The following is a 23,366-nucleotide window of genomic DNA, read 5'->3' as shown; positions in this document are numbered from 1 at the left end:
GAAGTGTCAAGTACGTAACCCGGAAGTGGTTTGAGAGTCCGGGCCGGAGCAACGGAAAACGAGGGGAAGATGCCTCTCCCGGTGCAAGTGTTCAACCTGCAGGTCAGAGGCGGTGCTGCATGGGTGGAGGAGGCTGGCAGAGTGTGCATGGCATGGGACTGACCGGCTTAGTCATGGCGGCGCTGTGTGTGCATGTCAGTCTCTTAAGTTGTCACTAACGGTCCATGCAGTCGGGCAGGGCTGATAGCCGATTGCCGATACCTTACATGTGAGGGTGGAGGTCGCTTCTGTTTTGGCTCCAGGTCACATCTGTGCAGAAAGATTAGTGAGCAGGCTCCGGCTAATAAAGGAGGTGATTTAAAGGGATTGTCCAGATGGATGTGGTGTTGACTATGGATAGAGCATGCCGCCTCACACCTGCAGTGTCATGCCTGGGTGCTTAGGGTAGGACTTGTGCCTGACCTTATCCAGCCTGCAGGTGCCAATCCACAGTTGTTAGATCCACCTGGACAGTCCCTTTAAACATCACTGTCTTGTCAGGGCCTTGAATAATAACATAAGGCTAGATGCCGCGTAGTGGAACCTTATTTTTCAGGATGATCTCGTATGATACAGTGACCCCCGCCCCCAAGTGGCTGAAGAACAACAATACAGAACGTGCATGAAGCTGGACGTAGTCTGAGGCGAGATGCCGGGAAAAATATGCATGTAACACCCCTCCCCCCCTCAATACATCTCAGTGTATGGAGGGATCCGTGACAATAGGACATGACTTATAGTTTGACAGCCTGTGACAGTGAACTGTCAAAATAACGGTTATGAGAAAAGCCCCCATTCCCTGGTAATGAAATTAAAGGGATCCTATCATTAAAACTCAATTTTTTCTGCCTACCACGTAGGAATACCCTTAAAAAAGTCTATTCTTCTCCTACCTTTAGATGTTTTCTCCGCACCGCCGTTCGGTATATAATCCGGTTTTTGGCAGTATGCAAATGAGTTCTCTCGCAGCACTGGGGGCATCTCCAGCACTGCCTCCATCTTCTTCAGGAACGGGGTCTTCTTCCGGGGGTTGGCTTCAAACTTCTAGGCCTAGGGCAAAGCTGACGGCGAATGCCCGTCAGCCACAAGAAAATGGCCGCTTATAATACTGTGTAAGTGGCCATTTTCTTGTGGCAGGCGGGTATGCACCGTCGGCTTTGCCCTAAGCCCAAGGCCTAGAAGTTTGAAGCCAGCGCCGGAGGAACACGCGTGAAAAGGATGTTCCTGAAGAAGATGGAGGTGGCGCTGGAGATTTCTCTCACAGCATTGTTTGAGCGCTGGGGACCGCCCCCAGTGCTGCGAGAGAACTCATATGCATACTGACAAAAAGTGGGGTTTATACCGAAGAGCGGAGCGGAGAAGACATCCAAAGATAGGAGAAGAATAGTCTTTCTTAAGGCTATTCCTACGTGATAGTGAGAAAAAATTTTTTTAATGACAGAATCCCTTTAAAGGGGTTGTCCACTTTTAAACCAATATTGAGAGACCAATGCTATTGTTTGTATAATGGATTTTCCAGTATACTTTCTGTATCGATTCCTCACAGTTTTCTAAATCTTTACTTGTTGTCATTCATTCTGCTTAATGAAAACCCCCTTTAGGCCGGGGCCCCACGGACCAGAAACGCCGCGATTTTCCCGCAGCAGAGACGCTGTGGGAAACATTGCGGCGTTGTACAGTGCAGGCAAAGTGGATGGAATTCATGCGAATCCCATCCCCACTTTGCGGAAAAGATCGCAGCGTGGACATGCTGCGATTTGCAAAGCTGTTGCAGCTTTGCAAGTCGCAGCATGTCAATTATATCTACGGAAACGCCGGCGGCTTTCCTATAGATATAATGTTAAGAGAAAGTCCGCGGAGGAAAACTCTGTGAACTTTCTCTTAAAAGCGCTGCGGAAAAAAACGCAATGTGATCACACAGCAGTTCTTCCCACGGCGCTTTAGTGCTACGGATACGGCCCGTGGGGCCTTGGCCTTAAGGGTATGTTCATGTGCGGCAGATCCTTGCTGGGGATGAGCCATCAAAGAGAGGGATAGAAAGAGACTGGACAAGCTGGTGAGGAAAGCTGGGACAGTCATAGGCACCCTGCTAACCAGCTCTACTCGGACAGTTGCGGATGGGACCAGAATGAAATGGCTACCCCGACCACCTCCCTAAATAACACAGCAGGATTAGTAGTCACATCAGAGGCTTTGCAGATCCTTTGTCCCGACCGCCATCAACTTATACAACAACAATTACTCATCTGGGGCTGAGGGGAGGTCAAGACATCACAGAAGACAATGAACATGGGGCAATATGGTGGCTCAGTGGTTAGCACTGCAGCACTTGAGTCCTGGGTTCGAATCCCGCAAGGAACAACATCTGCAAAGAGTTTGTATGTTCTCCCCGTGTTTGCAGGGATTTCCTCCCATTCTACAAAGACAGACTGATAGGGAAAAAATATACATTGTGATCCCTATATGGGGCGCACACTCTACATAAAAAATAAAAACGTGGACTCCCCTGAAATCCAGGCCTTCTCTCCATTCACTTCTGCGGGACCGCTCTCTGCATACAAGTTTCGGGGAGAGCTGTATGGAAAATAGTCGGTCAGATATAGAAGCCATCATCCTGAAGTCTACAGGGCTACTCTCCCGTCTGGTCTGACATTGGGCGTAGATAGATGCACCTGCACACAAGGCGGTATGGAGGCCACGACTATCACATTACGGTCAGTGGGTATTGTGCCCAGGTCCTGTTCTGACTGTTGGGACCCTTGCATGATACCTGCTGGATGTTGTAGGGTACCCTGGAATTTGTACTGCTCAGCATACAGTTATATCAGGCAGGACAATATGACCAGGGCTGCACCTTAATAGTGAGCACCATACCGTACATGGATGCAGTTGGAATAATTGTGTCAGCGCTGTGGTTGCTTCATGTCGGGGTGGAAGAGTTCAGACAGTCAGGACAGACTGAGGGCTAGCTTAAGTTCTAAGTCATCGTCCTTGTCAGGGATATATGTCGCCATGCTCGGTGCCTCCGGAGTCAGTTCTGATTCACGCTGATGTCTGAGGTATCAGTCAGGGACAGGCCCCCCTGTACAGAGCTCAGTACAGCAGTGCCCATGACTGGGGATTAATACAACTGCGTAGATTGTGTGCTAGTGTCCTGTCTGCACTGTGCTCTATACACTGTCTGATGATTCTGTATTCTGCCACCAGGGGGCTGTAGAGCCCATGCAGATTGATGCTGACCCCCAGGATGACCAACAGAATGTACCAGACATTAACTATGTGGTGGAAAATCCTACCCTGGTAAGTATTGACTGATACCTGTTCGCTTATGGCTTGTCTGTCTGTAAATTCTCCAGCCTTAAAGGGATCCTATCATTGGATACCCTTTTTTTTCTCCCAAAAACGTAGTAATAGCCTTAAGAGAGGCTATTCTTCTCCTACCTTTAGATGTCTTCTCCATGCCGCTGTTCGGTAGAAATCCCGGTTTTCGTCTGTATGCAAATGAGTTCTCTCGCAGCACTGGGGGCGTCTCCAGCGCCGCCTCCATCTTCGTCTAGAACAGCCTTTCCCTGCGTCTTCTTCTGTCATGGGTTTCAGTCTTTTAGGACTCAGGCAGACATAACTGCACATGCCCGGGCCACAAGAAAATAGCCGCTTACACATCTTACTGTGTAAGCAGCCATTTTCTTGTGGCCCAGGCATGCACAGACGGCTCTTCCCAAGGCCTAGAAAATTGAAACCCAGGACTGAAGAAGATGGAGAGTTCTCTCGAAGCATTGGGGACGCCCCCAGTGCTGTTTGAGCGCTGGGGACCGCCCCCAGTGCTGCAAGAGAACTCATTTCCATACTGAAGGATTTCTACGGAAGGTAGGAGAGGAATAGCCTTTCTTAAAGGGATTCTATCATTAAACTACTTTTTTTTTCTAATGAACACGTCGGAATAGCATTAAGAAAGGCTATTCGTCTCCTACCTTTAGACGTGGCCGTCTCAGCTGTGCCATTCTGTAGAAATACCGGTTTTAACCAGTATGCAAATGAGCTCTCCGCAGCAATGAGGGCGGGCTCCAGCGCTGAAAGGCCGATGAGCGCATCCCCATTGCTGCCTGAGAGCTCTTTCCTGCGCCGCCTCCTTCTTCTGCAGCAACTCCGCCTCTTCTGGCTTCTCTTGCTCTTGTAGTTCTATACAGGAGCATAGAGAGGCCACCCCAAAATGGTCGCCAGCTCCTGTATTGAACTGCAAGAGCGGCTACCCAAAAATGGCCGCCGGCCATTTTTGGGTAGCCGCTCTTGCGGTTCAATACAGGAGCCAGCTGGCGGCTATTTTTGGGTAGCCACTCTTGCAGTTCAATACAGGAGCCGGTCAGCGGCCATTTTGTGGTGGCCTCTCTATGCTCCTGTATAGAACTACAAGAGCAAGAGAAGCCAGAAGAGGCGGAGTTGCTGCAGAAGAAGGAGGCGGTGCAGGAAAGAGTTCTGGGCAGCAATGGGGATGCGCTCATCGGTGTTTCAGCGCTGGGGCCCGCCCTCATTGCTGCGGAGAGCTCATTTGCATACCGGTTAAAACCGGTATTTCTACGGAACGGCGCGGCGGAGACCACGTCTAAAGGTAGGAGACGAATAGTCTTTCTTAATGCTATTCCGACGTGTTCATTAGAAAAAAAGGTAGTTTAATGGTAGAATCCCTTTAAGGCTATTCCTACGTGTTAGTCAGAAAAAAGGGTATCCAATGATAGGATCCCTTTAAATATCATTAATTTGTAAATGATAAACAATACCAATATTCACCATGTACATGCTATTAAAGGTATATTGCAATCATAGCAAGTCACCTGTCGGGAGGATAAGGGGTAACTTGTGGATCGGCAGGTGCCCGATGTGTCTGATCACTGAGCTAGGGTGCTGCTCCATTCATTTCAATGGGAGCCACCAGAGATAAGCAAGCTTCTATGCTTCGGGTGTCTCTTGCAGTTCCCATTGTATTGAATGCAGTGACCCCGCACTGTTTCTACCTGCCTTTATATTTAAACTGGGGAGCAAAACAATCAAGTCCTTTTGGTTGACGGGTGTGTCGTCAGACCCCACTATAGACAGGGTGAGGTTCTAGGGCTTTTGGTATTAAAATGGTTCATGTGATAACGTCTCAGTAAGCAAACCTTCGCGATTTCTATAAGGCGCCACGTATAGGTACATATCCGGCAGGACACAGCTTTTTCCTTCTGTCTCCCCAGGATCTGGAGCAGTATGCTTCTAGCTACAGTGGCCTCATGCGGATCGAGAGGCTGCAGTTTATTGCTGACCGGTGCCCTCAGCTGCGGGTTGAAGCTCTGAAAATGGCGCTATCCTTTGTACAGCGGACTTTCAATGTCGACGTGTACGAGGAGATTCATCGGAAGTTGACAGAGGCATCCAGGTGAGGAGACTGGGGATATACGCGGGGTTAATTCTGTAATCCTCTTATTCCTTGCTTAAATCCGTTCCGCCCCCTCCTCGCTCTCTGCATATTTCATCTCTGTTCCTTCTGCATGTCTTTGCGTCCTCTGTCTCATGTCTTGTCTATAGTTTCTGTCTTTATGTTCTGCCAGCCTATGTTAGGGGAGTGTTCACATGTAGTGGATTATTATCCATCCGGTTGCAACACATTACAGTAGAATCCACCTGTTGCGACAATAAAGCCATGCAGAGTGCGCGCTCCATTATGCACCATAGTGGCCCCTGCACACAGTATTATGCCCCATAGTGGCCCCTGCACACAGTATTATCCCCCATAGTGGCTCCTGCACACAGTATTATGTCCCATAGTGGCCCCTGCACACAGTATTATCCTCCATAGTGGCTCCTGCACACAGTATTATCCCCCATAGTGGCCCCTGCACACAGTATTATGCCCCATAGTGGCCCCTTCACACAGTATTATCCCCCATAGTGGCCCCTGCACACAGTATTATCCTCCATAGTGGCTCCTGCACACAGTATTATCCCCCATAGTGGCCCCTGCACACAGTATTATCCCCCATAGTGGCCCCTGCACACAGTATTATGCCCCATAGTGGCCCCTGCACACAGTATTATCCCCCATAGTGGCCCCAGCACACAGTATTATGCCCCATAGTGGCCCCTGCACACAGTATTATCCCCCATAGTGGCCACTGCACACAGTATTATGTCCCATAGTGGCCCCTGCACACAGTATTATCCCCCATAGTGGCCCCTGCACACAGTATTATCCCCTATAGTGGCCCCTGCACACAGTATTATCCCCTATAGTGGCCCCGGCACACAGTATTATGCCCCGTAGTGGCCCCGGCACACAGTATTATGCCCCGTAGTGGCCCCGGCACACAGTATTATGCCCCGTAGTGGCCCCGGCACACAGTATTATGCCCCATAGTGGCCCCTGCACACAGTATTATGTCCTATAGTGGCCCCTGCACACGGTATTATGTCCCTTAGTGGCCCCTGCACACAGTATTATGCCCCATAGTGGCCCCTGCACACAGTATTATGCCCCCTAGTGGCCCCTGCACACAGTATTATGCCCCATAGTGGCCCCTGCACACAGTATTATGCCCCACTTTGGACACACATGAACAATTATTATACTCTGGAGTCTTCTCAGACCCCAGAGTATAATAATCGGAGACCCAGGGGGAGATACCAACATAACTTACCTATCCCTGGCTCCGCTGCAGCCCTCGGTGGTGTCGGCCATCTTCAGTGACATCCGGATGTCACATGACCCAGGACAAAGGCCCCGGTCATGTGATATCAGGAACGTCACACAACTAGGCCCGAAGCCTGTCTGGAGCGCGGAGAGGTAAATAAGTGTTTTTTTTATGTTCTCTTACCTCCACTGGGCCTACGATAATTATACTCAGGGGTCTGAAAAGACCCCACAGTATAATAGTAGTGTTTGTGGGGCCCGTGGCGTCACTTACCGATCCCGACCCCCGCCAGGATCGGTAAGTAAATAGAGCCCGTTACTGTCTGGAGTAACTCCAGCTGGTAACGGCCTATTAAGACAAAAAAGAACAACACCGTGGTAGCCCCTGTCGCCGTCCCCCTAATGTCCCGGGCCCTGTGGCAGCCGCTACCCCTGCTACCCCGGTAGTGACGCCACTGCATGCAGACATTAACCTGCGGTGTAGATTATGCTTTATGTCTGCTCATTTTGCAAGTTTAACCCTTTGCAGTACATGAGGTGGAATCCACTTAAAATCTGTCACAAAATCCGCAACTAAAATGTCCAAATTTAGCAACAGATCTAAGATTATACCAATTTCTGCCACTTGTGACCTTAAAGTCTCCTCCAAACTCCTCACATGTTGTATTTGTACAGGGAGCTGCAGAACGCGCCCGATGCGTTGCCCGAGGGCTCACTAGACCCTCCTCCGCTGGACACTGCCTGGGTGGAGGCAACTCGTAAAAAAGCACTTCTGAAACTGGAAAAGTTGGACACTGACCTGAAGAATTACAAAGGGAATTCTATCAAGGAAAGCATCAGGTAGCGGCGAAGTCTGGAGATCTGGAGGGGGAGCGGCCATCATGACTAGGCAGGTGCAGGAAGGTGTCAGGAGTTTCTCATGGATAGGATTGTATGTTCACAGGAGAGGCCATGATGACTTGGGGGATCATTACCTGGATTGTGGAGACCTGAGCAACGCACTGAAATGCTATTCCCGTGCTCGAGACTACTGCACCAGCGCCAAGCACGTCATCAACATGTGCTTGAATGTCATCAAGGTGGAGATCTGCCCTCATGGTACCGCTCCTTGTCTGCGCCATGTTGATTCTGTGTAGAGGGTCTTTACTGTTTTTGTCTTCCCCATAGGTCAGCGTGTATCTCCAGAACTGGTCTCATGTGCTAAGCTATGTCAGTAAAGCAGAGTCAACGCCTGAAATTGCTGAGGTGAGTCCTTCAGAGAAAAATACAACTATGCAAAACCTATAGGTTTGCTTCTACAGCAACTGCTGTCATTTACTACATTTCTTAAAGGGGCTTTCCAGGACTTTTTAATTGATGATCTATCCTCAGATCATCAATTAAAGATCCATGGATGTCTGGCATCCAGGAACCTCGTATGAAGTGGCATTGTGCTCCCTGATGTCACATTCATCGGTCACATGGCCTGATCGCAGCTCAGTCCCATTCAAGTGAATGGGTTGAGATGCAAAACCAAGCACAGCCATTCCACAAATGTACAGCACTGTGCTTGGCAAGTACGGAGGAGGATGCAGGTTGTTTCAAACAGCCGATCTCCCCCCTCCCGTGGGGTCTGGGTGCTGAGCCCCTGACAATATTTAAAGGGATTATCCAGTGTCTGGTATTGATGGCCCATCCTATTGTTAGATCTGCGGTGGTCCGACACCCAGGACACTGGGAGATCAGCTGTATGGAGACATTTCAGCTCCCAGTATTGTTTACATGCCGGGACCATGCTGCTCACTCACCCTACTAACTGTAGTGGTGGTGTCGGTGCTGCCCCATAGACTTCAATGGAGCGGTGCTGCAGTAGCAACCTTCACAAGGACAGGCTATCAATAGCAGAAAGATTGGAACGGGTTCTACCCTCGAACCTCCGATCACTCAGCTACTCTGCAGTGTTTGTGTCAACCTTGTGTCATCTTACCAAGCACATTAGTATCTTACAGATAGGTCATCAATAGCAGAAACTGGATAACCCCTTTAATTAATGACCTATCATAACTAATAAGTCCTGGAAAATACCTTTAAACTAAATTGTGCTCAGGTATAAGAACACTATCACACGGCCCATAAGCGTCTGAACGAACCTTCACAGCAACATATTCCTGATCATTGCCTGGTGCCAACATGGCGGCGATCAGGACGTCTTCTATGCGGACATCCTGCCATAATTATCGGCATTTACGGCTTCTCACTAATACGTTCTGTTCTCCATCTCTGTGAAATCAAGGACAGATAATGAACAAATGATGGATCCTGCTTTATGAGATTTTGGCTCCGCGCCGGATCGGTCATTTCTGCTTCTTTTGTCTTTGCAGCAACGAGGAGAAAGAGACAGCCAGACCCAGGCCGTGCTGACCAAACTAAAGTGTGCAGCAGGTTAGTACTGAAGGTATAGGGGGACGGCGACCCCACTACTGGGGCGCACACAACCGGCACCTCCTCTGATCTGTCTGAGGAAATACTAACAAGTCTGCAGCGTCTGTTCTTAGAATTTTGCATTCTCTTCCTCCTGGAAATGTATGACTACGTGCCCTCAAATTGGGCAGTGGGATGTTTTCTAACCGAGTAAGGGCACATCCCACTTGACACAGGGAATGGTGACACCCAGTTGTCAGTTTAGCCATAGATTTCCAGGATGAATAGCAGAGGAAAAGCACAATGTGGAGTTCTAAAATAAAAAAGGCTGCAGATTGATATCATGGAGGATATAAGTATATATAAGAGGAAGACGGGTCAGGGGAGCGGACATTACTCTCTTGCAGTTGTGTCACCCAGTGAATGGGTTTCTTATGTGCATATTAAAGGGATCCTATCATTGGATACCCTTTTATTCTAACACGTAGGAATAGCCTTAACAAAGGCTATTCTTTTCCTACCTTTAGATGTCTTCTCCGTGCCGCCATTTAGTAGAATCTGGGTTTCTTCGGTATGCAAATGAGTTCTCTCACAGCACTGGGGGCGGTCCCCAGCGCTCAAACAGCACTGGGGTCGTCCCCAATGCTGCAAGAGAACTCTTCAGTGCCACCTCCATCTTCTTCTGAAACGCCCTGTGTCTTCTTCCGTCTTGGTTTTCAGTCTTCTATGCCTTGAGCAAAGCCGACTACGCATGCCAGCGGCCACAAGAAAATGGCCACTTACATCACAACTCCAAGTATTATTTCCATGCCAGGAGCAGGGCTGTTTACTTGCCATATGGTTTGTTACAGCGGCTTCATCCCTACCCCGTTGAAGTCTATATCCAGCGTGTAAACAGTACCATGTGCTGCAATGTACAGCTGATCTGCAGGGGTTCTGGTTTTCTGACCCTCCCCTTTCTAATATTGACGGCTTACACTAAGGACAGGCCATCAATAGTAGAAGGAGGATAATCCGTTTAATAAAGGTTTGCTTTGATATATTGGGGCACCCCTTCCAGGAAAGTGGCGAGGGAGAAAACTGATAAAAATGGAAAAAGTTGCAGATTTTTAGGCCTTGTACACCAGAAAACCGATGCTCAATCTCTATTGTTTTAATTGAAAGGGTTTTTCTAAAGACAGTGAAGGAAATGCCATAAAAATTAGATACACCCCCGCCGTTCCAGCTCTGCCCATTAGTCTTTATTGTGCCACAGCGATGATGTGTCCGACCCACGTGACCGCTGCGGACAATCACAGGCTTCGATGATGTACTGTCATCTATGAAGCAAAGACCAGCAGGGAGCGCAACTGCTGGAACTGTGGAAGATTAAAGGGCTTGTCCAATTTTTCTAATTGATGACTTATCCACAGATCTCGCCACGGGGAGGAATGTCTGTGATACGTGCTATTATCCAGCAATCATTGTAGGTTTCCGTATATCCCATTGAGCTCACCCCTGATGCACCCCAGTGGGGCGGGGGGTTGCCTGCCCATTAAATAGCATTGATTTATATTTTGGATGATTTTTAGGAACAAGAGAATGACACATTATGTATAGCAGTAGAATACAGGCAATTACATAGAAGCGGAGATGACCTGCAGTAACCCCGAGGCCTCTCTGTGACACTTCTATGTACACCCACCAGCACCATAATGAGGAAATCTCTGGACTCTGCCAGTGAATGTTCTGCCTCCTCGTCTTCATCTCCAGGACTCGGCCGTCTCATTAAATGCTGTAAATCCTATCTCGGGGACATCTTATCGCTCACATCTTACTTTCCTCAAGCCTTTAAATGAAATTCAGATTTAGCTGGTGAAACGTGCCGCACACGAGGTTGTGGGCTTGCGGCGGACTATAATCGCCAGCGCCTCTCTATGGATTTGTTGCCTACTGCATAACAAGTAAACTAGAGCCTACAGATTGGGAAGGGACAGTTTGGGGTCTTGTTCACACATGTGGGGTTTACCATAGGCAAGACTTGTATTACTGCAGGAGCCGGGGGGAGAAATCAGAGGTTGACGTGGTGAATTTCCGCCGGATATCAGCGGCCTCAGCTAAGAACACGGAACGTCACATAAAAAAAAAGTTTATCCTGGACAACCCCTTTAAGAAAATCTATATAAATTTGGTATTGCTGTGATCGCACTGACCTGCAGAATAAAGTAAATTGTACTGCACAATGGACATCCTATAAACAAAACCCTTGGAAAGTTCCAGTCATCCCACAGAAAACAAGCCCTCGTACGGCAATAAAAGTCAGTTGTGGCTTTTGGAAGCCGAGGAGTAAGGCTCCGTTCCTAAGGAGTAACGCGCCGCTCATTTAGACACGTAAACACACGTCAAAACAGATCCCATTGACTTCAGAGGGTGCCGGCTTACGCGCGTAACACATTGAAATCAATGGGAAGCTTTATAACCCGCGTGCGTAAGCCGGCACCCATTGAAGTCAATGGGATCTGTTTTGAAGAGCCTCGCTCGGACACATGTTTACGCGTGTTACTCCGTGGGAATGGAGCCTTAAAATCAAGAACTGGCCATTGAAACGTTGCCGTTGCAGGAAGGGGTTAACCTATCTCTTCCCATCACATTCACAGCCGTATCCATCGCTTAAAATTCGACCTTCCGCGTTTCTCTTTCCTTGATCCGAAATTCTTTTGAAGCAGAAGCTTTTCCGCCCTTTTTATGCTTTGTCGCCCGCCAGCAGTTTATTTCGGCGGTCACACAAAAATAATAAACCCTCCCCTGCCGTTTCCTAATGATCTGTAAAGGTGCAATTTCCTCCATGAAAGCCTATCCGCGGTGCGCGGCGCGTGCTGCTCCCTGCCTGCTGACTGCCCTTACATTCGGGAGCACGTTCAGCCCTTTCACTGGAATTAGATCTCTCAGCTGGAGACGACGTGGCGTCGAGGGAAAAGAACGTCTTGTATCTATCAAGCGAATGCAAAAATAAACTTCAAGGTGCGCAGAGAATATGCTCCTATCGCCCTCATGGGGAAAAGCGAGCGCAGTGTCTAGTGAGCGGACGTGCTGCTATAGGTCGCCTGTGGAATAGCGGTATTGAGATCAATTATTGATAAATGGAGAGTATAGAGTTAAAGGGGTCCTCTGGATACTGAAGGGCTACCCCTAGGAGAGTTCATGGTGCGAGTCTGACACCTTGGGATATCATGTTCATGAGTCACATGGTACAGCAACAACTCGGTCACATTCAAGTGAGCTGCAATACCAAGCACAGCCACTGCACTGTATACGGCGCTGTGCTTGGTATTCAGTAAAGAGGTTGTAGTACTCTTGAATGCTGCAGCCTCTACAACCAGCTGAGCTGCAGGGGTCCCAGGTGTCGGGCCTCCACAGATCATGTATTGATAGCCTATCCCGATCATAAAATCTTGTTTAGTACTGAAACAAAGGGCCAGAAGCTTTCAGATGCCCCCTCCGCTCCACCAATTCTTTCCATCCTTCAATAGGCACGGATTCCGGATTTTTTTTTCTCTAGCCCCCACCACTCCCGAGCAATCATACCTGTTCGTTCCAGCACAATTAGGCTTTCTATCATCAGCTGGGTGTTCCTAGGCTGGAGCTGGTAGTCTAAGACCGCCCACCTGACAGTAGGGAGCCTAATTAGCATATTAGGTGCTGAAAATAATAGCACTGATTGCTCAGGAATGGTGGGGGCTAGAGAAAAATCCCAGCTGCAGCAGAATCCATAGAGCGGTGCCTATTAAGTAATGCAAAGGGGTGGAGGTGGTGAAAGTTCACCTTTTAATAACGATACCTCATTTTATAGGTAGGTCGTCGATACGAGGTCAGTGGCGGTCCGACACCCTGACAGATCAGCTGAGGGGTATCGCACCTCCTGCATTGTTTACTAGTCTAGAGATGAGCGAGTACTGTTCGGATCAGCCGATTCGAACAGCACGCACGCATTGAAATGAATGGACGTAGCCGGCACGCGGGGGGGTTAAGCGGCCGGCGTCAAAGCGGAAGTACCAGGTGCATCCATTCATTTCAATGCATGCGTGCTGTTCGAATCGGCTGATCCGAACAGTACTCGCTCATCTCTATTTACTACTAGAGATGAGCAAGTACTATTCGAAATTCCCACTTCGAATAGCACGCACCCGTAGGAATGAATGGACACGGCCGTCCGCTTCCAGACCGCAAAGTCTGCGTGCCAGCCGCTTCCATTCATTCCTATGGGTGCGTGCTATTCGAAACGGCCTTTTCGAATAGTACTCGCTCATCTCTGTTTACTACCGTGTACAGTTCACTCCTCCTCCGAATCATTCAATTGAATTTTTATGTATTTTTTTGCTCCCCCTCCCCCGTTTTTATTTTTGTAAATGTAGTACCAAACACAGCCACTGCAGAATGTATGGCGCTGTGCCTGGTAATGAAGAGGCTTTAGCGCTCCACTTCTTACAGCTGATCCTTGGGGGTGCCCGGATCTGACTCTCTTAATGATCTGACATTGATGGCCTAGTTTATTAGTATGAAAGTCCTAGTAAGCCCCTTGGGGGGTGGAGAAGGGGTCCTGAAACCCATCACCAGATGGTACCTTCCTCAGAGTACAAGTGCTGTTTTGCGTCAGCCTGTATTCTGGAGGTCACCGGCCAGTTCTAGGCATTGAAGGGAATGAAAACATGAACCTCCTTGCCCAGTATTCTGCTGTTCTCAAGAAAATCTTCTGTTCTTTCAGGTTTGGCAGAACTCGCCGCTCGGAAATACAAGCAGGCGGCAAAATGTTTCCTGCTGGCATCGTTCGATCACTGTGATTTTCCCGAGGTAAGTCCCAGCTCCATCTTGATGCCTCATACTAGCACGGTCACCTCCATCTCTCCTGATTTGGCCGCCTCCTCCTCTCTGCAGCTTCTCTCCTCAAGTAACGTCGCAGTATACGGGGGACTTTGTGCCCTCGCCACCTTTGATCGGCAGGAGCTTCAGAGGAACGTCATCTCCAGCAGGTTAGTGGTGGGCAGCATGTAAAGCGGGCGATGGGTGGACGCGGGGTGTCGTCCGGACGAGAAATATGATGGGTATAGATGAGCGAAAACTGTTCGGATCAGCCGATCCGAACAGCACGCTCCCATAGAAATGAATGGAAGCACCTGTGACGCCGGCCGCCGGCAAAGTGTACGTGCCAGGTGCTTCCATTCATTTCTATGGGTGTGTGCTGTTCGGAACGGCTGATCCGAACAGTGTTCGCTCATCTCTAATGATGAGTTATCTTTTTTTAGTTCCTTCAAACTGTTTCTGGAGCTGGAGCCGCAAGTCCGAGATATCATCTTCAAGTTCTACGAGTCAAAGTACGCGTCCTGTCTGAAGATGCTGGATGAAATGAAGGTGAGCGCGGGAGGGCAGGCATGCTAATAGGGTGATTATTTTTGCCCTGTTAGTTTATCAGTATGATACATTCCCCCCATATGGTCTACGTTTTAGACTAGACTGTTTTATATCAGGTATGGGTGGTGAAAGGAAGATGGAAGATCTTCATGTTACAAGATATCGAGGCAGGCAAAGTAATGAAAATGTGCCAGACTTCTGAACTAATATGCACCAAAAATCAGTGATGTAAAGTTAGACTAGTGCGCCAGATTATCAAAGAGCACTGTGATAAATCTGGTGTAGTATAAGACTACTACACCATATTTATCACAGTGCCTGATGCCCTTCGATAATCTGGCGCACTAGTCTAACTTTACATCCTATCCTATTGAAGGATACAAAAATGTGGTGGAGGTGGTGCTAGGTCCTCTAAGGGACCTGAACTTACTATCTGCGCACATCCTATTGCTTACCATCACGTGACTTGTCTCCCATCAGGATAACCTCCTCCTGGACATGTACCTGGCGCCTCACGTCCGCACTCTCTACACTCAAATCCGGAACCGTGCCCTTATACAGGTATCTTTGATGTCTGCTTGCCCCTCTCCTGCTCTCTGCTGGGTGCCCGCCGCCCGCTGCTCCCCATGTTCCTTCTGCTGCTGCCCGCTGTGCCTGCTCCTGTGTTAAATCTCATTCAGCTCTCCTGCTGTTACTTTGTATTCCTCTCCCTGCCGTCCTGTGACCGCCCGTCCTCTTTATTTCATGTCTGTGCTCTGCAGTTCAGTGATTCAGCTCCGACCCTGCTGGAGTTAGTTATTTATCATCAGGATATTAGTGATAGATCAGTGATGGCGAACCTATGGCACGCGTGCCAGAGAGGGCACGCAGAGCCCCCTCTGCTGGCACGCGTGCTGTCGCCCTGATCGCTCACTAACGGCGAATCCGATGCAGGATTCCCTGTTAGTGAGCGATCGCTGCCTTCAGCTGGTTGTGCAAATGCGCATCCAGCTGAAAGCTGTCAGTGTAGCTCAGTGTAGGCCACGCGTACTACGCGGCCTACACTGACTACAGAGTGCGACCTCTGAACAAGCGCGGGCGTGATGACGTAAGTCATCAGCGCGCGCAGTGAACAGAAGAGAGAACACCCGGCAGCTCTTCAGGTAACTATATTGTGTTTGTTTGCACTGTCAGGGGAGGGGGGCAACGGTAGACATTTCATGTTGTGTAGGAGGGGGCTACTGTAGACTTTCATGCTGTGTGGGTAGGGGGCTACTGTAGACTTTCATGCTGTGTGGGTAGGGGGCTACTGTGGACCATTTTATGCTGTATGGGAGGGGGCTACTGTGGACCTTTCATGTTGTGTGGGAGGGGGCTACTGTAGACTTTCATGCTGTGCGGGTAGGGGGCTACTGTGGACCATTTTATGCTGCTACTGTGGATCTTTCATGCTCTGTGGGAGGGGGCTACTGTGGACCAGTTCATGTTGTGTGGGAGGGGGCTACTCTGGACCATTTCATGCTGTGTGGGAGGGGGCTACTGTGGACCATTTCATATTGTGTGGGAGGGGGCTACTGTGGACCATTTCATGTTGTGTGGGAGGGGGCTATTGTGGACCATTTCATGTTGTGTGGGAGGGGGCTACTGTGGACCAGTTCATGTTGTGTGGGAGGGGGCTACTGTGGACCAGTTCATGTTGTGTGGGAGGGGGCTACTGTGGACCAGTTCATGCTGTGTGGGAGGGGGCTACTGTGGAGTATACAGGTATAATCCTGTGTGGGGGCCACTGAGGGGCAGATTGTACTGTGTGGGGGGCCACTGAGGGGCAGATTGTACTGTGTGGGGGGCCACTGAGGGGCAGATTGTACTGTGTGGGGGGCCACTGAGGGGCAGATTGTACTGTGTGGGGGGCCACTGAGGGGCAGATTGTACTGTGTGGGGGGCCACTGAGGGGCAGATTGTACTGTGTGGGGGGCCACTGAGGGGCAGATTGTACTGTGTGGGGGGCCACTGAGGGGCAGATTGTACTGTGTGGGGGGCCACTGAGGGGCAGATTGTACTGTGTGGGGGGGCCACTGAAGGGCAGATTGTACTGTGTGGGGGGCCACTGAGGGGCAGATTGTACTGTGTGGGGGGCCACTGAGGGGCAGATTGTACTGTGTGGGGGGCCACTGAGGGGCAGATTGTACTGTGTGGGGGGCCACTGAGGGGCAGATTGTACTGTGTGGGGGGCCACTGAGGGGCAGATTGTACTGTGTGGGGGGCCACTGAGGGGCAGATTGTACTGTGTGGGGGGCCACTGAGGGGCAGATTGTACTGTGTGGGGGGCCACTGAGGGGCAGATTGTACTGTGTGGGGGGCCACTGAGGGGCAGATTGTACTGTGTGGGGGGCCACTGAGGGGCAGATTGTACTGTGTGGGGGGGCCACTGAAGGGCAGATTGTACTGTGTGGGGTCCCCTCACTATGTATATCACACAGTATCTGTTTTATAGCAGACGTGAAATTAGTACAGGATGTAATAACATTGCACGGTAAACTATAAAACAGATCCTGTGTGATGTAAATAGTGAAAATTAATTGTTTAAAAGTACAGAATGCAGAGACCTTTACCTTTCAGTACAAGATCTGTAAAGCCCCAGTCACATGACTGTAATTTGTGGGTCCGCAATTGTGGACCCACAGAGTTTTAAGGTTAAATTGCCGTGTTGGCACTCCGTGATAATTTATTTGGTTTTGGGTTGCAGTTTAGGCACTCGGTCTCAAAAAGGTTCGCCATCACTGTGATAGATAGATAGATAGATAGATAGATAGATAGATAGATAGATGCACATTTCACTTTCTATCATACAGCGCCATTGATCACCATGATTCCATTTTCAGTGGTAAACTAATGGTTAATAAGGGCGAACATGTCGTCTGTTCCAAGATGGGCAGCTTTCACAAATTTAATATGGGTAGGGCATTAATATACAGAGCGGAGCATTGCAACGTTATACTCCAAGGGAAATTCCTGCAACCTCTGTGTCATTGTATTGGGGTGACCACACAGTTGTCACGTCTCTTCTGTGTGCACTCCAGCAGCACCTAAGGGTTTTAAAGACGATCATTCATCATCTCCCCCAACTCCAGCTCTTTTCCTCCAATGATTCCAGCAAAAATTTAAATTTTTTTCTCTAGACCCCACCACAGTTCCGGAGCAATCAGTGCAGTTAGTTTTTGGTATCTGGTATAGTAACTAGATTCCCTAATGGCAAGTGGGTGGTGTCAGTCAGGAGCAGGAAAGGGGGTGTGACACAGAGCTCTAACACTGTCTGCCTCTTATAGGAGGTCAGGGACACTCCCCTTTGCCTAATCCTGCCTGACACCACCCCCTTGACATTAGGGAGTCTAGTTAAACCGGAGTTTAATACTACCTGCTCTCATTGCTCAGGAATGGTGGGGGCTAGAGATATCATTCCAACTCCATTGGAATCGGTAGGGGGACGCCTGTTACATTATATAAGGAACTGGAGGATTTGAAAGATTCTCCTTTCAGTAAAGGGATTGATGTCAACCTAGTTGTAATCCTGTGAACTGCTGTGGCATTCGGGCCCACAGACCTGGATCACCAAGTCCCTACTAGGCCAAGAAGAGTATACGGCCCTGACAATCCAGTCCAGTTTATAGGACTGATGTCTCTGCTGCATATATACCTACAGCTGCACCCCTATATATAATGTGCAAGTATATTCACTTATGGGAGGCCAATATTCTGCTGCACATGAGGGATGAACAATGACGGGATTCTATCCGACCCGGTCTGAGCTCACGGATGAAGCCCCTTGCATTCAGTTCTGTGTAAGGAGCTGAGGCGAGAAGGCGGTGTGACAGATTTCTCCTCTCTCGGCTTTGCCAGCTTGTCGCCCCCGTGCTTCTTTTTTGCAGATATTTCACAGCGTGTCCTGTAATATTTGATAATCTGGTATGTTTGGGACCTGCAGCCTCCGAGGTGCTGGAATATAGAAAGGCACGAGCTCTTCCCCGCCCTCTCTTGTGAATGTTACGTTGGTGGGTCTGAGCCTTTTGGGTGTGGAGAAGATCTCCAGCAGAAGTATTAGTATTCTCCTGCCTGCTGACTGTCTCTCTTTTTTTCCTTTTTCTTCGTCCCTCAGTATTTTAGTCCATACGTATCAGCGGACATGTATAAAATGGCGACTGCGTTCAACACGACGGTGTCTGCGCTGGAGGACGAACTGACTCAACTCATCCTCGAAGGGTTAATAAACGCTCGCATTGATTCTCATAGCAAGGTACGGCCGCAGAGTTTACTGCTGCAAAATACGGACGTGCTATCCTCGGCATAGGTCGTGTATACCCGATCAGCAGAGGTCTGGCTCCTGGCGCCCCCACCGATCAGCTGTTTGAGGTGGTTGCAGCGCTTACTGTTTACACGCCTGCCCTCTACACAGTTCGGTATCACTGTTGAGTCCTGTTGACGTTAATACTAAAATTGAAGACGTCACATCAGCCGCACCCCATCACACAGCTGGGAGCGTCACCCCCTCCATGGTCTGATATGCCCTGTCCTGTGTCCTTTTATAGCACACCGCCGGGGTCTCCATCCATCGCTTTCATGACGTTTGCCCGTTTACTTACAGATCTTATACGCACGAGACGTGGACCAGCGCAGCACCACATTCGAGAAGTCACTACAGATGGGGAGAGAGTTTCAGAGGAGAGCTAAAGCGATGATCTTACGAGCCGCGGTCCTGCGCAACCAGATCCATGTCAAGGTAATGGGGCGACCATCGGCATCCCACAATTCTGTCTTAGTTGCCATTGGCCTGATAACCGGAGCCGCCTCCTTATAGAGGGCAGTCACTATTGAGCACAGAATCAAATGGGTTAAATGGGCAGGAGATGACTGTGCTATTGTGTTGGGTGCGGATTGTAGCTGGTGGCACTTGCATCGCTCCTGTGCCATGTGCGTTTATTGGTAAGAACGTCACAGTTTCGGCATAATGGTAGGTCTCTCTGCAGACCCAAGTCCCTGTGGGGGTGTCATGTACTGCCCCCTTCCAGCCTGCACTAGTCACGGCAGACCGGTGCAATATTGTTTAGAGCAAGGCAGCAACCCCTGGCCCATGTCTTGTGCCACAACTCCTAGGCCCGGCGGCTTCCTCCTCTGTGCTGTGTGCTTGAGGCGCCTCCTCCGGCATCGGCACACATTGGTTCAGTCCATAGATTGGTGACGGGGTTGGACCATGTCACTGCAGAGGTCCCTCAGCCTCCTCTATAGGGTCACTCCATACTCTGCAGACACAATGGCGGAGGCTGAGTGATGAGCGCAGTCACATGGTCCTCCCCTACCGCCAATCTATGGACTGAACCAATGTGTGCAGGACACAAAAGGACAGGGCACAGAAGGGGTAAATACAGAAACATACTGTGCTGGGCATTATAGTATGTGTAAGGACAAAAGGGGAGCGTCATACTGTGCGGGGGGTACTAAGGAGCATTATACTGTATAGTATATAGAGGCGTGGAGGACCGTTATACAATGCTCCTTAGTACCCCCTATACACAGTATAATGCTCCTTACTACCCCTATATACTGTACTATGCTCCTTAGTGCTCCTTAATACATATTAGGGAGGGTTTACACGGTGTAACGTGCCGCGGCACGTAGACGCCGCATGAGCTTTTGCGGGTGCAAAATAGCGCGGCGCATACGATCCCCGCTCCCATTGAAATCAATGGGAGTGTGAACGGCCCGCAAAAGCTCACACGGCGTCTACGTGCCACATCACGCGGCACTTTACACCGTGTGAACCCTCCCTTACAGTATATAGGGGCACTAAGGAGCATTATACAATGTATAGGGGGCACTGGGGAGCATTATACAGTATAAAGAGGCACTAAGGACCGTTATACTGTATAGAAGGCACTATGTGGAGCATTATACAATGTATAGGGGGCCTGGCTTTCTACCACACAATAGGGCAGTATGTTGTATTATTCTGTAGTTTTTCTCTACCTGCAGTGGAAGTTTCTAGCAGATCATCCAGTGCACTCACATTTGGCCGGGGTCACACCGCTCATCTACTCTCTCTATTACTTTTTGGATCTGACACACTCCCTTTAAGGCTGCATCTATGATATACATTTACTATATGTACTGGGAGATCTTGTTGCGTATACGATAGATGGGTGCGTATCAGCCATACGGATCCTTGTTTTGGCCTATGGGCCTGGTGAACGTGTACGCAGCAGGCACCATGTGAGAAGCGCCTTACTCTCGATGTAGGGATCAGTAGGTGATGGTCGGATATGTCTTGTAGGTCACAGATCACACACATCTGACAAGCTTTCTGTCTCTCTCCATTTAGTCACCTCCCAGGGAAGGAAGCCAAGGAGAACTGACACCAGCGAACAGTCAATCCCGCCTCAGCACCAATATGTGACCGCGCCGTTCTCCAGCACTCCGGGCCCTGTCATGTGCACAGACCTCCGCAGGGCGATCCGCTAATACCGCAGAGACATTAACCACCTGCTTACGTTACCTTCCCATAGGCCGCCTCCGCTGTGTTTTTGTGAGCGCTCCGCAAGAGCTGCATGGTTTGTCTCAATGGTCTCAGCTTATTGGACATGATGGCCTGGCTCTCTCCGGTGGATTTCGAGGAGTAGTGATGGAACGCTGATCCTGTATCTGGACGTTTTCCAGGGGCAGAGCCGACATGTCGTGGTGACGTAGGTGGTGGGGCACACTTACCGTATCATCTTCCTTTGAATGTTCTGCATTCAGCAGCTTGTGTGTTCGGCACTACATGTTCTCAGGTCCTCTCCACATCTCACTTCCCGCCCCTTCCCTGGGTCAGATCCACAGGCTGCTGCCCCCTTGTGTAGCTCCAGAGACATTGACACTGCTGTGACGGCTCAGTCCACTATCCAGACAAGACGCCGACTCTTCCCAGTTCTCCTTTGTGCAGACAGGACATATGGCTGCAGTATTAGCCCATAGCAGAAAGCATTGCAGGTCACATGTCTCTGTCTCTTCTGGTTTGGAATTAAACATGTTCCTGTTTTTTGTGGGGGGTTTTTTCCTCACTGGCCTGTTTTGCTTGTTTGTCAGAGATTATTAGGATTGTTTGTCTCCTATAGTTTGATCCTGTGGACAGGCCGATCAGGGCGCCCATAGGGTCTGCGTCCCCTGCATTGTGTAGTAGGCGCAGCCGTGTACTCTGAGGGGTTATCCTAGGTTCTTTTGTTATGACCTATCCTTAGCACTGCTGGCCCCCGCAAGGATCAGCTGTTCAGAGCTCCGTGCAGTCCTGGTACTATACAGTGCACAGAGCAGGAAGCGGATAGCTCCGTACCATGTGTAATGGCATCTATACAGAGACATCTACTCTGTGCACTGTATAGTACAGACACTGTGCAGTGTATAGTTCAGGGCTCCATGCGCTCCCGATACTATACAGTGCACAGAGCAGGAAGCAGATAGCTCCGTACCATGTGTAATGGCATCTATACAGAGACATCTACTCTGTGCACTGTATAGTACAGACACTGTGCAGTGTATAGTTCAGGGCTCCATGCGCTCCCGATACTATACAGTGCACAGAGCAGGAAGCAGATAGCTCCGTACCATGTGTAATGGCATCTATACAGAGACATCTACTCTGTGCACTGTATAGTACAGACACTGTGCAGTGTATAGTTCAGGGCTCCATGCGCTCCCGATACTATACAGTGCACAGAGCAGAAAGCAGATAGCTCTGTACCGTGTGTAATGGCCACTATACAGCGACATCTGCTCTATGCACTGTATAGTACAGACACTGTGTAGTTGCAGCCCTAAACAGTCGATCCAGCCGGAGACTGGCTGTGCCCCCATATCCCCCCCACCATCCTCGCTCCACATATCAGATGTTCATCCCCTTTAAAGGGGTTCTCCTATTTTAGCCACTTTTCCCCTGTTCTCAGCAGCTGCTGTATGGAGCAGAGGCAGACAGCGCCCTTCTCTGCATCGTGGCTGTGTTGAGTTACTGCAGCACATCCTATAGAAGTGACTGGGATCTGATCTGCAGTAACTCTGCCCCATGAATTCTGGGTCGGGATCTACTCACTTTATAGCAGCCGCTTGAAACAACTGATCAGCAGGGGACCCGCACATCAGACCCCTGCAGCTGCCCCATCTCATACAGGTCCGTCCTTGCAGAGTTAGTCGCCGACCACCTGGATGTATAAAGTCAATGGGACGTCTTTAAGCGGTAAAAGTACCCAGCCCCTTTAATTATTCTAAGTTAAAGGGGCGATGCTATGAGGTGAGAGGGGATGTCCTTATTCCCTGCTACACATGGAAAACGGCGCTCTCATTCACTTTAATGCGGCTGGTGAGCCGATGTGACGTTTACTCACTTAATATGGCGACACCTAGTGTTCAAAGGGTATATAGATGTTCATGTCCACCTGTAGAGCTGAATACTGGTGGCCGCACATACTCAGTTCCTTTCTATACAGTCTGGTCTCTACATAGTGGCCCTTGGTTCACTGTCACTAGATGTAGCGCCCCCTTCCTGCCTGTCAGAAAGTAGTATCAATGATTATAAAGCCGCCATTTCTAACCTTACCTGCTGGTTATAGTAATGCCGGTGCGTGTCTATTATTATATTCGTGTATTCCGTTCTGCCTCCATCTATAATCTTTCATAACCTTGCCCCTACTTTTCTTTCTGGGTCTTTCCCGTGTACAGACGGCCGCCATCGCCGCGCACCTTGATATTTGCGGTAACAATCACTCAGGCGGAGGCTGCCAGCGCTGTTTATGCAAGGAAGGTAAAAATAACCCGCCATTCTGTTTGCTTCTGAAAGAAACCCCCAGGGGGGTCCTGTCAGTTTCCTCGTCGAACCATCGCCCCC

At 49.6% G+C, this 23,366-nt stretch overlaps 1 protein-coding gene across 1 annotated transcript; it reads left to right on the top strand.

Moving 5' to 3' along the window:
- The first annotated feature begins 2 nt into the window (after nt 1-2).
- On the top strand, nt 3-21,534 carry GPS1 (G protein pathway suppressor 1). The gene is made up of 14 exons (XM_075279395.1): nt 3-102; nt 3,247-3,339; nt 5,268-5,449; nt 7,376-7,540; nt 7,644-7,779; nt 7,868-7,945; nt 9,061-9,121; nt 13,842-13,927; nt 14,012-14,106; nt 14,380-14,485; nt 14,966-15,046; nt 18,618-18,755; nt 19,104-19,238; nt 20,835-21,534. Exons 1-14 carry the CDS (start codon nt 70-72, stop codon nt 20,907-20,909), a joined length of 1,464 nt encoding a protein of 487 aa, XP_075135496.1. The 5' UTR covers nt 3-69; the 3' UTR covers nt 20,910-21,534.
- Nucleotides 21,535-23,366: the final 1,832 nt, after the last annotated feature.

This window comes from Leptodactylus fuscus, chromosome 6, assembly GCF_031893055.1.
Source record: "Leptodactylus fuscus isolate aLepFus1 chromosome 6, aLepFus1.hap2, whole genome shotgun sequence".
Classification (NCBI taxonomy): domain Eukaryota; kingdom Metazoa; phylum Chordata; class Amphibia; order Anura; family Leptodactylidae; genus Leptodactylus; species Leptodactylus fuscus.
This window is presented reverse-complemented; position numbering and strand designations above follow the sequence as displayed.